Source organism: Anguilla anguilla, chromosome 3 (assembly GCF_013347855.1).
Source record: "Anguilla anguilla isolate fAngAng1 chromosome 3, fAngAng1.pri, whole genome shotgun sequence".
In the NCBI taxonomy this organism is placed as follows: Eukaryota; Metazoa; Chordata; class Actinopteri; order Anguilliformes; family Anguillidae; genus Anguilla; species Anguilla anguilla.
The window spans coordinates 13,922,236-13,937,679 of NC_049203.1; the positions used below are offsets into that span (position 1 = coordinate 13,922,236).

Genomic DNA, 15,444 nt, shown 5'->3' on the forward strand with positions numbered 1-15,444 from the left:
ACCTGGCAACAATGACATGAGTCTTCTGCTGAGGAATGGCTGTCATCCAACTCTTACAGACTGGGAGCAAGTGAGGGGAAAGAGAAAAATGACTCATGCTATCTTACCATACCAGATCACACCCGATCACGTGCTATCACACCATATATCCTATCATATGTGCTATCTTGCCATGTGCTATCGTGCTATACCACATGCTAACATATTCTATAAAACCATTCCATGGTATGATGGCTGATTAGCTGCAATGCCAGGGGATATGGATGAGGGAACTGGATACAATACTGCTTTGAGTCTGATGGATGACCGGTTGAAACAACAGTCTGCAGACATGGAAATGGGGTATCAGGTTCAGTAATGCCTTCAGGCTAATGGGTGACCAGTTCTCCCCGTCAATGATGCACAGAATGCCAAACTGGGTCGTCTGTGGGAACCCTGACACACCACAAGTCATAAGAATTTGATTTAACGTCAGCCCAGACCTTTGCTTTACGTCTAGACAGTTTCCACACACAACGATACTTCATCTGAGAACAGCCATTTATTGTTTCAAATTACACAGAAAAATCTGGTTGGAAAACAATTGCACTTTCAAAGACACCGCTGAAACATTAAGAAAACAATACAGATGTTTATAAGCAGTACATTCATAATTTATCCAAATTAAAACATTCATGGACAGTGTCGGAGTCATACAAAAGGTACAGGAGTGGTAACAAAGTTTTTAATTCATGTCAAAAGCTCAGGTCTTGTACAATACTTTTAGTTTTAAGCTAACTCAGATTTTAGTGACTGGGAACTGAATTAGGCTATGTGATTCATGATTTGTCTCAAATGTGCTCAAATTGGGAAAGAAAAGCCTATAACGATAAACCAAATGTACCACACATCCACCTCCTTTCTAACAACACCCACAAAAAGTAATGACAGATTAAAACAATAAAAGATATTCCTGGCAGTATTTCTTTGGTACCAGCCATCACCACAACCTCAAGTCAAACACATTGATTTTTTATTGCTCTAGGCACAAGTTTTGAAGTGTTCATTGAAGTGTTTATTGTGATATATTTTGTGAGACATATTTTGCATTAAAAAGTCCTTGTGATTTTTGAGATTGTGGTTTGAATTTTAGAGGTACCTAAAGAATATTTTCCTCCTATTTTATTTTCTATATAAAATACTTGTGCACACTATCTCTCTCTCTCTCTGTCTCTCTCTCTCACACACACACATAGATACACTTGTTTACACTTACAAAGTTACACTACTGCCAGATGTTTCCTCATGGAATAATCAGTTAGTTTAAATCTGAAAGTGTTTGGGGCAAAATGGAAACACCCATTAATCAAAAGCCACTTCATTTTTACCAGGAATGCAGCATGAGGGGGCTAACACCTGTCATTCCTCTGATCACATGGCACTGATATGAACAGCAGAATAGTCTTCTAGTTACAACAGATTGTGTACACTTACCAGATACTCAGCTGTCTACTTATTTCTGAAGCAGGAGCAATCTGATTTGATCAATGTTCTGAAAATTCATTAAAGGCCGTGGCCATATACAACATAGCAGGAATGGGCGTTCTGTGATGACCTTTCTGTTAGAGAGGACAGAAGTAAAATAGTACCTGAGTATCTGGTGTGTTTCAACGAATCTGTTCCTACTCACTGGGCTGAATCCCCCTTGTAAATGTTACCCAAAATCCCTTATTTACAATATTGCTACGGAGAGTGCAGCTGCAGAGCACTTTCACACTGTGTGACACAGCTGCACATGGAGATTCTGGGAAATCTCTGCAGATCAGCCCATTTCAAATATACACAGACTGCTGGGGCTCAGATTCAGATCATATCAACCACAATGAGCTTTTTCCAAAATTACTACCATCCTGCACTTCCATAATGGGAAACAGACACAGCCTCGCACTGACAGTTCCTTTAGTGTCCCTGAATGTCACACAGTACATATAATATTTACATAAACATTCCCCCTGAGAAAAGGGAGAGGGAAAAACATTAAGCAGTTGGATAGAAGGAGGAGAAAATCCTAAAAAAGAACGTGTTCACTGGTTAGTTAAGAGCTCGATTCGCTTGTCAAAGCACCGATGTAAGACGAACGCTCGGGAGAAACAAAAGCCGATAGGAAATCTCCAGGTGTGCTTTTGGACAAAGCAGACAGCTGTTGTGTCAGTCTAGAATACAGCTTTCTCTTCATGTGATGACTCAGTTTGCTTAAACCTTCCAGTCAGCCACCTTTAAGGAGAGGCATGCTCCTTTTAGCCAGAGCTCACTTATTCTTATGTATGTGTGTGTGCGCGTGTGTGTGTGTGTGTGTATGTGCATGTGCGTGTGCGTGTGTGCGTGTGTTTGTTTGCGTGTTTGACTGTATGCACGTGGCCCTCTGTGAATAATAACTATCAGTCCGCAGTGCTTTCCCGTTCCAGCCCGGTATGCTGCCGTGCAGGTTGGGCCGGACCAGGTGATCTCAGAATTGAAGGACGGCCCCTCTTCCCGCTAAAGATTCCTGAGCCCTCATCGGTGGCTGGTAGTGCCGCATATTTCTCGCAGCTTGTGGAATCTTCTCAGCATTCCTTCGCTCTTCTCTTGTTTCCTTGTTTAACATGATACATTAAACTCAGACTATCTCGCCTAACCCAGGTCACGCTGCAGGGTGGTAGTGTTTGTCCAGGCTACGCTCTAAACACAGGACTGTGGCACAGACCGTCCATCCCAGCCCCCGGCCCTCTTAGAATAAATGAGCTGTGTGTTTGCTACCATTCCACACCAATGATGTGATCTAGCTCTCAGTTACATTCCATCTGTCTTTAAACAACAATGTCCTTTGTTCCCTCTCTTTCTTAAAAAAAGAGGCTTCCTCTGCTTTCTCATCTTTTTCCGTCCAGCATAAAAGAGTGTGACATTGAATCGGGAGGGGGGGGAAAAAGGTGTGCAAACAGCATCCCAAACGTTCAGGTATGACAACTCCTCCGCATTCCTCCTGCCCCCCCAAGGGTTCAGAGGTGAGAGGTCGGGGTTTCACAGGTCGAGCCGGAAGGCCCCAAAGTAGCTGGAGGAGGGGTCGGCGTGAACGGAGGAGGGCGAGGAGATGGAGACGAAGACCTCGTCGCCCGCGCGCAGCTCGAACAGCCCGCCCTGGTACACCGAGTGCAGGGCATACTCGGCGTCGGACGCCCAGCACTTGGTGCCCACGCCCTTCAGCAGCTGGATGGGCCGCAGGTACGAAGTCTTCTTGTACACGCACTGCACCAGCTGGTGGCTGACGGTGGACTCCTCCCCCTCCCTGGGGGCGGGGTAGCGGAAGTAGACCTGGGAGTACAGGAAGTAGCGGCCGTCCAGGGGCACGCGCAGGTGCCCGTTAACCAGCGTCATGTTGTGCAGGTGAGCGCCGAAGCTCTGGGTTCCCCAGGACCGGACCGGGTGGCGGCAGGACTGGTGGAGGTCCGGCTGAGGGGCTGGGGAGACCGGGAAAGGGGGATCAGAGAGGGAGGAGAGAGGATGAGAGGAAGAGGGATCGAACAGAGAAGAGTGAGGGGTCAGAAAGAGGAGAGAAGAGTAAATAGAGGGATCAGAGAGCGAGGAGAGACGAATAGAGATTGAACAGGTAGGAAAAAGGAAGGAAGATTGAATAGGGAGGAACAAGGAAGAGAGGGATCAGAGGAACAACAGAGGAGGAGAGGGGAGAAGGGAAAGAGAAGGATGGATGAAGGAAGGAGGAAAAGAGAAGTGTGGAGAGTGGAAGATGAGATGAGGAAAAAGCAGGAGAGATGGTAAGAAAGGCAGAACGAAGAGGCCAGACAAAGGAAAGTGAGGGAGAGGGGGTTTAGAAAGAGGAAAAGAAAGCAAAGAGGAAGGGCAGAGCAATTGGACAGAGGGGAAAGAGGTAAAGGAAGGGTTATTCAAACAAAGTCACATTCCTCAGCCAACAGTACTGTCAGATAAGAACCCTTCCTAAAACTCCACACAGAAAGACACTGATATGCCTCTTGTCCTGTTTAGCAAGGGAGACAGAAATACTGAAGAGCGGCAGATGTCTAAAAATCTCCTTTTACACGTGTCCCTTACTCCTTTTCCTCTTTCTCTCTCAGTCTAAGCACTCGGTTATCTGCACCAAATATTCTCAACTGAAACAATTTTTTCCCCCACTTTTAAATCATGAATTGGATGTCAGGCATGTTCTCATGTTTCTGTTGCATAAAACAAAGCACTGTCCTGACCTTTTAAAGTTTTCTTTTTTTTTGGAGCCTCAGTAATAAATGGTAATTACCACCTTTCAAACATTTGCAGGTCAACATGTTTCACATGTTGTTCTTCGAAGTATTCATGACTACACCCATTTACTCTAAACAGATTCATGTAAATACACCGGCATCTTGGCTTTGTTCTACTTCCTCATATTAAACAGAGATTAATGACACTCCTCAGGGGTACCAAGCAGAAAGAAAATATGCAGTGCGTCTACATGCACACACTTGCACCTACCCTGTAGGCTGCTTTCTAGGAGAGTGAGGTGGGCAGACGGTCTTTGAGTCACTGTGGTGATGACCTTTGACCCTGATGTGTTGAATGTACGAGGCAAGGATCTCGCTTCTGTGGTAAAAAAAAAAAAAAAAAAGGTATTAATTACAGGTCAAAACTTGAACAGTGATCTATAAAACCCTATGATTCATACTGAATAAGCCTGGAGCATTTAATGCCATTTACTTTTGAGTTTCACCGGTTAAGTGCAGACAGCTGAAAGCAGGATCTGCGGGCGCTTAATATCATTCATTAAGACATGTTTATGAAACAATGCTGGTGAGTACACGCTTCTACCTCTATCTTCTTGGTGTGAGGAAGGGAGTATGAGAAGGATAGAGTTTATCTGTCCAGGGTATAGGGAGGATGGAAACTCCATCTGAACCTCCAGTGTCTATTCTGGCAGTCACCCATCGAGTGAAGGGCTATAGTCATTTTTCACCATGGCAACAAGCTATGAGCAGTGGCGGCCCATAAGAACGTGTCCTCTGAGACAGGATGTACTGTAAGCCATGAGGGTAAATTGGGTAAAACCATTTGGCAAATTGCCCTCGCCGGTGGGACAGTTCGTTTGGGGAAGGGGAGGGGTAATGAATTACCTTGAAATGTCTGCTTTGATATGATGTTCTCAGTCACCTGTAAGACAAAATGCTCCATTTAGAAACAGAGACAGGATCACGAGGCAAACGACTTCAGAATAGAAATACAGAATACAAGGGGTAAAAAGATAACAACAATGAAAAAAATACACTTCCACGGCCAGCTGAACTTGAGCGGATTGGGGAGTTAAGGATTCTTTTTCTTTTCAAAAATGAGTTATTTCTAACTTCTTCTTGAGGTCTTTTCAGATCCATATTCCTGCCTCCTGTGAAAGTACAGGTGTTGGACTCTAGCCATGACTGAAGGTTATTAATGAATGCAGCCACACAAATCCCCCTTCTGTCAGGACCATAAATCAGGACAGCCTCCAAGGACTAATCAACACAACGCCAGTCAGGATCTCCACTCTGACAGGACAGCAACGTTCAGGTTTCTCAGTAAGACATTACTATGCTTAACATTCATGCCCAAGGCAAGCAATATATTATTCCTCCCCATACCTCATCTGAATTTGAAGGAAAATAACTGAATTAGCCCCAACCACTTATCTGACATTTCTGTTAAAAGTTATGAGGTACAGCTGCAGCATGCACATATGTACTTGGTGAGAAAGATTAGGTCAGATATAGAAGTAAATCCTCATTTTTTGCAAAAGGCAAAGGGGAACTTCACTCTAAACATCCATTTTGATGGCAAATCGACGCGCTCATCGTTAATAAGGCTAAATTAAAACATCAATCTTGTAGATAAAAATCCTCAGACTGACGTATTTCGCATCAGTAGGACAGACACACTCACTCTCAACGTTGTTTGCAGGAAAGTCAAAGAGATCCGTTTTAAATGAAGGACATGGCAAGTACAGATTTCAATACAAGTTTTAAAAACTATGTTTGCTTTTACCGCCCAACATCGGAGGGATCCAGAGCAAAGTACAAAACATCAGTGCTCCAGCCAGGAATACAATGGGGCAGCAATGCCACAGAGAAAGCACAGCAGGCACACCCTTAGCAATAAGCATTGCCAAAATAAACAAAATAAACACTAGCATTGTAGATCAAGTATGCGCAGTAATTGTTATCTGAGCTGAAAGACTGCTGTGATTGATTGGGGGTGGGGGGGGGGGGGGGGGGGGGGAATGGGACTCTAGTATGAGGTAATGTCTTTCTCAATCGTGCCTAAAATGTGGAGCTCCCACCAGGAAAGGTTCCATCCCTCGAGACACGGCGATTACTCAGCCTTCCAGCTCGGTCCACCGGGGAAAATATACTCCCACCTAAGGCTCATCTGTCAGAGCTGACTGCACTAAGACTTCCCACAATGCAAGAGACTCACTCTCCACATGCTGTCTGCACCTCAGAGAAAAAAGACAAAGACTTAGAACTACGACTCCCCACAGCAAACTCTATGGTCCACAGACTTAGTGTACACTGTGGGGTGCGCATGTTTTACAATGAAAACTCCAGACAAAACGGCACAGTCACTTTTCCAACACAGACTCCGCAATGATTCAAGCACTTAAGACATGCCTCAAAGCTGGTCGAATTTCAGTAAAGGATGGCCAGAGGACATGTTCAGCCTTGCCCGGATGTGGGATTGCCGAAGGGGTGTGCGGGTTGGGGGGGGAGGGGCGGGTGGTGGTTGAGGAGTGGGGCAAGGGGACTGCATCATCACTTTCCCCCCCCGGTCCGCTTTAAATTACAGGAAGCCACTAAAGTTTCAATGCTGTCAAAGATTATCTTTTTCCTAATAGAAGGACTGTTGAAAGGCATTACAGGCTCAGTTCCACATCATACGAGGGGAAAATAGCAGTTTTTTCGTTTTTCATAAGAAGCTGTGAATATCTCAACGCCTGCACCCCCTGAAGGGGAAATTTGGACACACTGCATTGCCAAAGCTGACCTTCAGGAAAAACCAACTGCACACACCTCACATTTTTTTGGCTTTTCAACGGGCCAGCGCTGGACCGCTGGATTAGTCTCTCCTGCAATCCTCCCACTCCTAGATGTTTACATGTTGTGGAGCAGGCCAGTTTATACAATGCTCTCAAACACAAACTACAAATGCAGTTTCCAGCCACAGACACAAGCACACTGATCCACAGAGGAAATGCAACAGACAGTGCTATTGTGTTAATGCTGGAAACAGAAAACAGTAAGACGTGTAACTTTGGCACAGGGTATCCATAACTTTCTTCCTCACTAATACACAGGGTTGAGTGCATGAGAGAGAGAGAGCGACAGAGGAAAAGAGAGACAGAGTCAGAGAGAGGAAGAGACAGACAAGCAGACAGACAGACAGACAGCCCCAGGTTCAAGGTCTATCCCCCCACCACAGACCTGAATCCTCAGACCTGTCCGTCAGTGCCTCCCGCCAATGAGTGGGAGAGCTCCACCGCTGTGAGATCAGAACCCCCACCCCCTCGCTCAAACTTACAGACAAACAGGGATCAAAGCCCAAACGATCAGGGCTGCCAAGCGAGCAGCAGTAACCGGCCAAACCCCCCCCCCCCCCCCACACACACACACACGCCCGCTGGGGTCAGGGGACTCTATGGAAACACCTTTCCCGTTGCCCTTTCCTTACCCTCAGTCACAAAAACATGCAGAGTAAGACCCGGGAGCTGCAACCGGACAGGAATGCCAATACGTCACATCGAGCCCTTTCGTCTCTTTCTTTCTTTTTTCTTTCCTCTTTTTCCCTCTTTTTTTTGGCAGTAATGACTTCCAGGTGCGGTAGTAGTTTTTCCCTCTCCTTTTTTCACCCCTTTAGTTGTTCCTTCTCTCAAAAAATAAACCCCTGCCTGCTCGCCCCCTCATTATTTATTTATTTATTTATTTTAGTCTCGCTGAGAGTCAATTCCCATTTCCTCCATCGGTAAAGGACAGATTTGTGTTCTTGCTCTCTGCCTCACGGTCACGTCCGTAACTCAATCTGGGCCGTTCTACGGCCTGGCGATTGCATCTATTTTCTCTCAGAGTGGCACATGTGTTTCGAATTAGGGGCCGAATGCCTCTGGATCCCCCGCCAGTAATGGATTGCAGCCTCGCTCAATTAGCATACAGAGACTCGGCACTGACAGCGCAAACAGAACGGCGGCAACAATGGAGGAGGAGAGCGGGGCAAGGGGCAACAACAACAGAGGTTGGAAAGGGCAGTGAGGGGGGTCAACAACAGAGGTGAGATGAGGGGGGCCAACCACAGAGCAGGTCTGCAACACAGGCTCGTAACTCTGAGGCTGTAGTTTCAATTGCCAGATTTGACACTGCCATTGTACTCTTGAACAAGGGGCTTACTCATAATTGCTTTGGTGAAATATCCAGCTGTATAAATGGATTATATTAAGTAAGCCAGGTGATTCCTCTGGATAAGGGCATCACCTAAATCTTAAAGTAAAAATGTAAATGTAAGCAGGTTTGGATTACACAATACCAGAGAAGGGCCTGGGCAGGCACTGCATCCCCAAAGCCTGATCCAGGAACAGATAGAACAAAGTGTAATCCCAGTTCTCATCATTCAAAGGGAAATGGTTCAACTGAACGGTGAACTACAGACCAGAGATAGGGCAAAGTGTATTCACTTGCCTTCATATTACTTACAGCAAGGGTTCAATAAAAGTTCTTGTCTTGATAAGAGGCACAGTTTAAGTGCAGAGGAAAGGTCTGATGTAAGATACTGTATCAAGGACCAGCTGGAGAAAACAAAAGCGAATCTGTGTTCACACCTCTTCCTTGTTCCTTATTCTCAGTTTTGACTGAAAAAGAGAGTTAAGCCTAAAAGCCCAAAAATAAAACGTATAAACTTACAGAGACAGAAGAAACTATACATGAATCTGCAATATATAAACAGAACGCTTTTGATGAAGTAGGGAGAACCATTTGTATATTAATATGCTACATATAGATTTATCTTTTTTCCCAATAGACAATTTGAAGGTTCCCAGAACACTCCCAGAAACTAAGGTAAATGTTCCTAACTTAAAATGTCCCCCAGTTTCCTTGACGTTATTTTGAGCTACAAGAAACATTAAATGTTATTCAGTTATTCCAATCTCTTAAAAAAGATTTGTGGATGGACATTCATCTTAATTTTGTGAGGGAATTTAGCAAAATCTAGCATTTCAATGCTTAAAATACCACTTGTACATTAAGTTTGTATGCAATATATCTGTAATGTTCTTTTAGTAATTTTGACCGAAATAGTTTGGAACAATAAATACACCACGGCCTCACGTACTTCAGGTAGAATGTTTCCAAAATGTTCCTGAAATGTTTTGCCTCAGCTGGGATTGACACCCTTTAGCCACAGTCCTGTAGTGTTCCAGTGAAAGTGCCCAAGTTCAGTGTGTGCACGCAAACGTTAGTGTGCTCACAAGGATAAGCCAGAGAAGACCACAGTCAAAACCCATTAAGCAACTGAATACTTAGAACACCGCCAATGAGTGATAGGTGATATGGCCAGTTTTTGAACACAGGATATTTTGTAAAAATGAGCACCACTCTGGAATGGTAGCATGCCAACCTTGGAGATGTAAGCCTTGATGCCTTCTGCCAGTTTCATGCAGGGTTCTCCGAAGAGCTGGGCGAGGTTTTCTGGGATGTCCTGCTGCTTATCCAGAGCATTCAGCAGACTCAAGCACTTCAGCTCCTCGGTAACGCCCTGATTCTTCACCTGTCAATATCAGCACACAACACAAGTTGGTTTACTCTAAGGCCAGCTAGAATTCTTTGTCACTGCTCATGAAACCATCTATCGAAACCAAAACATTTTTTAAATAACACAAGCATGGCTCATCCTTTGTAATAATTGCTGAAGTGTATCTTCAGCAATTATTTGCAAGCAATTATTGTCAAGTTATTAAAAATATGGTTAACAGTTGTAAAGCTCTGCAGACAATCCCTCAAAATTCAGAAAGTATGCATTCCCCCCCCCCCCCCCCCCCAGAATATTGGTTGTGTACCCTGTAAAAACATTGCTAACGTGTCGTTCACCAAAGTAGGTCACATCTTGAAAAACAACAAAATCGTTTTTGTCCCAGAAACAGTAGCGCCACTTGATGAGTAATAAGTGCAAGTGTACTCCTGCATTTTCTGCTCCGGCCGGCATTTTCTCCCCGCAAGGAAAAACAGCTACTTAACCACTTTTATTCAGTCCATGCCAAAAACTGCCTACCTGTCTGTACCTGTTAACACAACCAGCAAGGACCTCCTGCAGGTATCTGACAGCACCAGCAGAGCACTATTGCTTTGCAGACAATGGAAAACCCAAAGCAAGTTGAACCTTGCCCATTATTCTCTTCCTGCACTACAAAAGGGACAGTTAAAATAATCACTGCAACTGTGGATGTGAATACAAAGCATCGGTCAATACCTCATCTAGGCTAATGAAAGATATTAGATCATAATGAAATACGACACAAATTGACATCCATGCCCACTGGGGGTTTGTAAGGGGGGAGGGGGGGGGGTGACAGGAAGTGGCACTGATGGCAAACAAAGCCCTTTTTGATCCCCGAGACACAGGAATCCAGAAACAATACTCTTGTGTTACCTTCGCCCCTGGCAGCAGGACTGCAGAAAAGCCGCTGAGCTTCGCTCCAATTCTGCGCCGCATATTTCCCCAGATTAGGAACAAGTAAGCCAGGCGTGTAATTAAATCCACGGTCAGGGCGGGTAAGACTACTCCAAACTGCCTCGCGGTCCAGGAAGGAAGGCCTCAGGCATCTGAAGAGATTTCTTTCAGGTGAGAAACTCAGGTGTGGTGGTGGTAAACTCACGTGTAGAGGGAAAGTACAGAGCTATATTAAGGGTTTGGTTGGCCATACAGTACCAAGCACTTGTAAGGCTAAAATCGGCCTGGCAAGGTCCTCAAACTTTATACCTGGTACTGTACATCAGACCTGAGTAAAATACATGAACAAATTTAAAAACTGAAAAATATTCCACTTGATCCCTGTTTTCCAGCAAACCGTCAAACCTACAGTCAAACTGTAAGAAAGACGAATTATCTGTTCAACATTCTGCTGGAATTCCACTGGTGCCTGAAGGGTTTAAGTATTTTTAATAATCATTTGAATCATGCCTGTTGTACATTTATAACAGACACTGTAAAACTAAGGCCTTTCACTGTCAATAATTTCAAAATACTTTGCTGGAATTTTATAAGTAATACCAGACAGACCTTCTCATGAAAATATATCTACAAAGCAACGTGTCATGTTTCCCCCCAGAAATAAGCCTTAACAGTGCCTTTAAAATTGGCTAGTTTTGGCTTTCCAAGTTTACGACTGTAGGTGCAGGAAATGGCCGATTTAAAAGAAAGAAGACCAGGAGTGATAAAGGTGAGCAGAACAGTGAGAAATGGAAAGCAACGGGTAGCTTTCTTTCACAGTTATTCAAAGGTTAGCTTTCTTTTTCCTGACAAACATGAGAGTGAGAGCTCAGTGCCCTGAGGCACACGTGAAGCACACTGGGCATGCTCAGAGGTGCACCGTGTTTGGCGTTTTCCTGGGAGGCTGGCACTTGTATACACAGGTCAACCCAACTGTGCTGGCACCATCTGTAAGTCTCCAGTAGACCCTGGTCAAATCATTTATTTTTAATACATTTAGTCTTTTACACACCTGTAACATGTTGCAGGTTAGCATTTAGCAGAAAAAAGCCCCCTCTCTCTCATCAGTTTTAAGGCAAGAGTTCAACGCCATAGGGTGATCGAACAAGCAAGACATTTAAACTCAAATGGTTGAAGGTCGTTGCGCGTCAGGGTATTCATTAACATTCCTGTAAGCCTAGTGCCAGCTTTTCATTTACGTCTCAAACTTGCAGAATAGCTTATGTCACTTAACAAGAAAAAAAAAAAACAATCTCCTCCATTGAACCACAATGTAACTAAATCCACAATGAAGTTTCAGCAGAAAAAGTGTGGTTTCAGTCGAGTTCTCCTTGGACCAGAGTCCAAGAAAGCGCTGTTTTTCTTGGCTCTGTTTGATGTCATGGGAGGCTCACATTTGCTGGAGTGCAAACCTGGCAGAGGTCTGCACTGCAGCGAAGTTGTATTTACACAAAATATTACTGCTGATTAAGACCTCTTCAGAACTGTACACGAGCCTTGTAGTGCGCACACAGTAATACGTTAATGCGGTAAAAACAATTAAGGACATTCTCTCATGCACACATTGAATGAGCCACTGGAGAGAGAGAGAGAGAGGGGTGGTGGGGGGGGGGGGGGTAGATCTATTATTATTGTCCAAAAACAAAGGAATAAAAGATCACAACAACAAAAAACCACTTTTTTCTCCCCTGACGCTCACACAAGGAAGTAGGTCAGCACCAATTCCAGAATGCACAGCCAATTAATAATGCTAGTTCCACATCCCCTGCACGAGATGTTTAGCTATGACTGTGAATATTTGTGTTCTAGCAATGATATCTGATTGTGATCAGTCCTGGGCTGCTCGGAGATAAAAGGGAAACAGGTGGAAGTAGTCAAAAAGTAGGTCAAAAAGTCAAAAAGCAACAGATACACTCGTCACTGTTTGTCTATTAGCCTACTTGTCAGTATAAGGAGTCTTATGCCATTTACCGTCAAAACTGATGAGTATGCATAAAACAACTCCCAACAAACATGGATGTATTTGCTCTCCTGTTTCTGCTCAGAATGATGACATCCTACAGTGAATGTGTGCTCTGACGTAGAAAGCAAAAACTATTTATGTCCAAAGCCTGTTTGTCTGCTGATATTTAACATAACTAACATTGTTACTTGCATGTGGTTTCACAGATTTAGATCAGAATTGCGAGTTCCTAAACTACCCATCAACTAAAAGCCTTATGAAATAAAAACAGTTAATGACAGAGAGAGAGAGATTTGGTTAATGTCATACATCACATCTTATAATGTGTCCCTGCTGGATTTAAGTGGGCCAAAACAGGGATGAGGCATTCATCATCATGTATAAGCAGCTTAATACGGTTTCATTAAACCAGGCCTAATAAGCCATACAATATAATAAAACTATAAACTATAATAAACATACAACATTCCACCATTAGCATCGTACCATAAGGATATATAAAAGCACATTTAACCCTTATACACTACTAATTCCATTTTAGAAAGCAGCCATCTGGAGAAGAATTTTTAAAGACTGCCAATAAATGACAGCTAAGCATGCCAAGTTTTTTTCTGTTTCATTAAATGGGCTGTGCTTGAAAAGGGGCCATGATTAACTACCATCTTAAGTGTCAACAAATTCTTTCCTCTAAAACTTGATCCGATAACACCTTATTTTAGGTTTCAGGTTTTCAGGACAATCCAGGCTGCATAGAGCTTGTCATTCTAATAATGTTCAAGTAGAGTCCCAAAACACGGTTCCTCGTCTTTGCTAAAGTGTTCATGCCCTCTTCTTGAGGCAGCTATAACAATCAACACACACACACACACACACAAACACACTTACACGTATACACAGACAAATATGCTGTCTGTCCAAAAAACAGTCGCTTGCACCACACATAACCTTTCCCTCTCTTTATCTCACAGGACTTGAGGCATGCGCCCTGATAATGTCACTGATATGATTGGAACGTCGCCTAACTCTAGCTATAGTGGTGATTGCTCACCCTGTGAAGTGCACTTTTGTCAGTCACTGAGGCTGAAAGCATCTGCCAGTTGAAGAAACCGTACACACGAAGTGACAGTCATATCAAAGGAAGAATTGTGGGTAAAAGGTGCGAGCACTATAGACTGCAATGTGTGTGTGTGTTTGTGTGTGTTTGTTTTTGACTCTCATTCTCAATAGCAAGGCACGCATATCATGAAATAACAGGTGACACCACTTGACATCCACATTGAAAGGTTCTGATATTAGGCAATACCATTACCTCTTTCTACAGTTTTATCATTAATGTTGCTACATAAACCTCAGCCATGTTTATTAAAGCTGATTAGCAATTGGTGCATACAGTTAAAATTATTTCACCCACAAACAAAATCAGAGCTTTAGCTGTTACCTTGTTAACTAGGTCAAGCACATAATTTAACACAGTTGTCTGCAGTGAATTGGAAACTGCAGTATATTCAACTACACTGGTTGGCCTAAACACAAGTTAAAGCTCCTGAATACACTGTGCTGTAAAACTGTACATAAGTACTGCCCATTTCAAAAGAAACTTCTAGCCTATTTTAGTTACACCAATACTTAAATAAGCACATTTTTTTCTTTCATACAATTGTATTTTTTTGTTAGTTAAATGGTTCATTGCAAAGCCCCTGCAATCATGTATTTATTTATTTATTTATTTATGATAATGAGAGGGGCTGAGTTTAGTCAAACAATGCATTCATATGCATACAATACTTTCCACAGATAAGCCCACTCACACCAGTCAAATGAAACACTGCACTAATAATATGCACTACAGTTGTTACTGGACTCATACAGTCATTTAGATATATAATTAAATAATTAATTCTAAGTTAGTATTTAACATGTATTTCACTGTATTTTAATAAACTGTAGGTCACGGAAAATATATTAACTTATGGTTATGTAGGTTGTGAGCTCAAAATAACTTTGGGAATCTGCTATAGGGTACAACAGTTGTCCATCTAAAGGTGTGTGTCTGTTCAGAAGCCTCAAACCTGAAGTTGAAAAGCAATTACTTGAATGAAAAATTGAACACAGAAGTACAATTTTCGTATCCTTGGACATTGATATACAATACACAATCTATGTTTATTAAGTTTTTACTGAAGTCGGTTTATTTGGTAAATAAATTAATTCTTAGGACCTTGTTTATGACAGCGTTGTCACTGCACCACTGTGCTCAACCACAAAGGGCAAGAAAGCATCTAATAAAAAGTTGGTGCATAAGGTTTGTTAAGGAAGAAAAAGTCCACCTTCATTTGTATAAAATAAAAGTAAATATTAATTTTACCTGAGATATCGACATGTTCAGATAGACGAAGAGTGCGGTGGTCGAAGCAATCTGGAGTACGACAACGACAATAACCACCATGGCTAGCCACAACTTTGAGGGTGTATCTGGCCGTTTCTTCGTCGGAACCATCATATAGGCGGACGATTCAGTACTGGCGGACCTGAAATATTCTTGGTTGCTCGGGCTAGCCATTGCATTCCAGATTAATGAACAAAAACACCGAAGATCTGGGGAAAGTCCTTATCCACGACTACGCGAAACTGTAAATAAACTCTGTCAATGAGTTTTCGTCGCGTGGGAGGGCGCAGCAGCATGGGTAACTCCTTAGTCCAACAACTGCACCACGAACTAAATTACCTCCGAGCGAATC

General features: G+C 43.2%; 1 protein-coding gene across 1 annotated transcript; it reads right to left on the reverse strand.

The window, feature by feature from the left end:
- Positions 1–521: 521 nt before the first annotated feature.
- Positions 522–15,439, reverse strand: LOC118222841 (tumor necrosis factor ligand superfamily member 10-like). Its single transcript, XM_035408732.1, has 5 exons — positions 15,072–15,439; positions 9,655–9,804; positions 5,136–5,172; positions 4,501–4,608; positions 522–3,473 (listed from the first exon to the last, which is right to left on the reverse strand). The coding sequence occupies exons 1-5, from the start codon at positions 15,264–15,266 to the stop codon at positions 3,037–3,039; spliced, it is 927 nt and encodes a 308-aa protein (XP_035264623.1). The 5' UTR covers positions 15,267–15,439; the 3' UTR covers positions 522–3,036.
- Between the last annotated feature and the right edge of the window lie 5 nt (positions 15,440–15,444).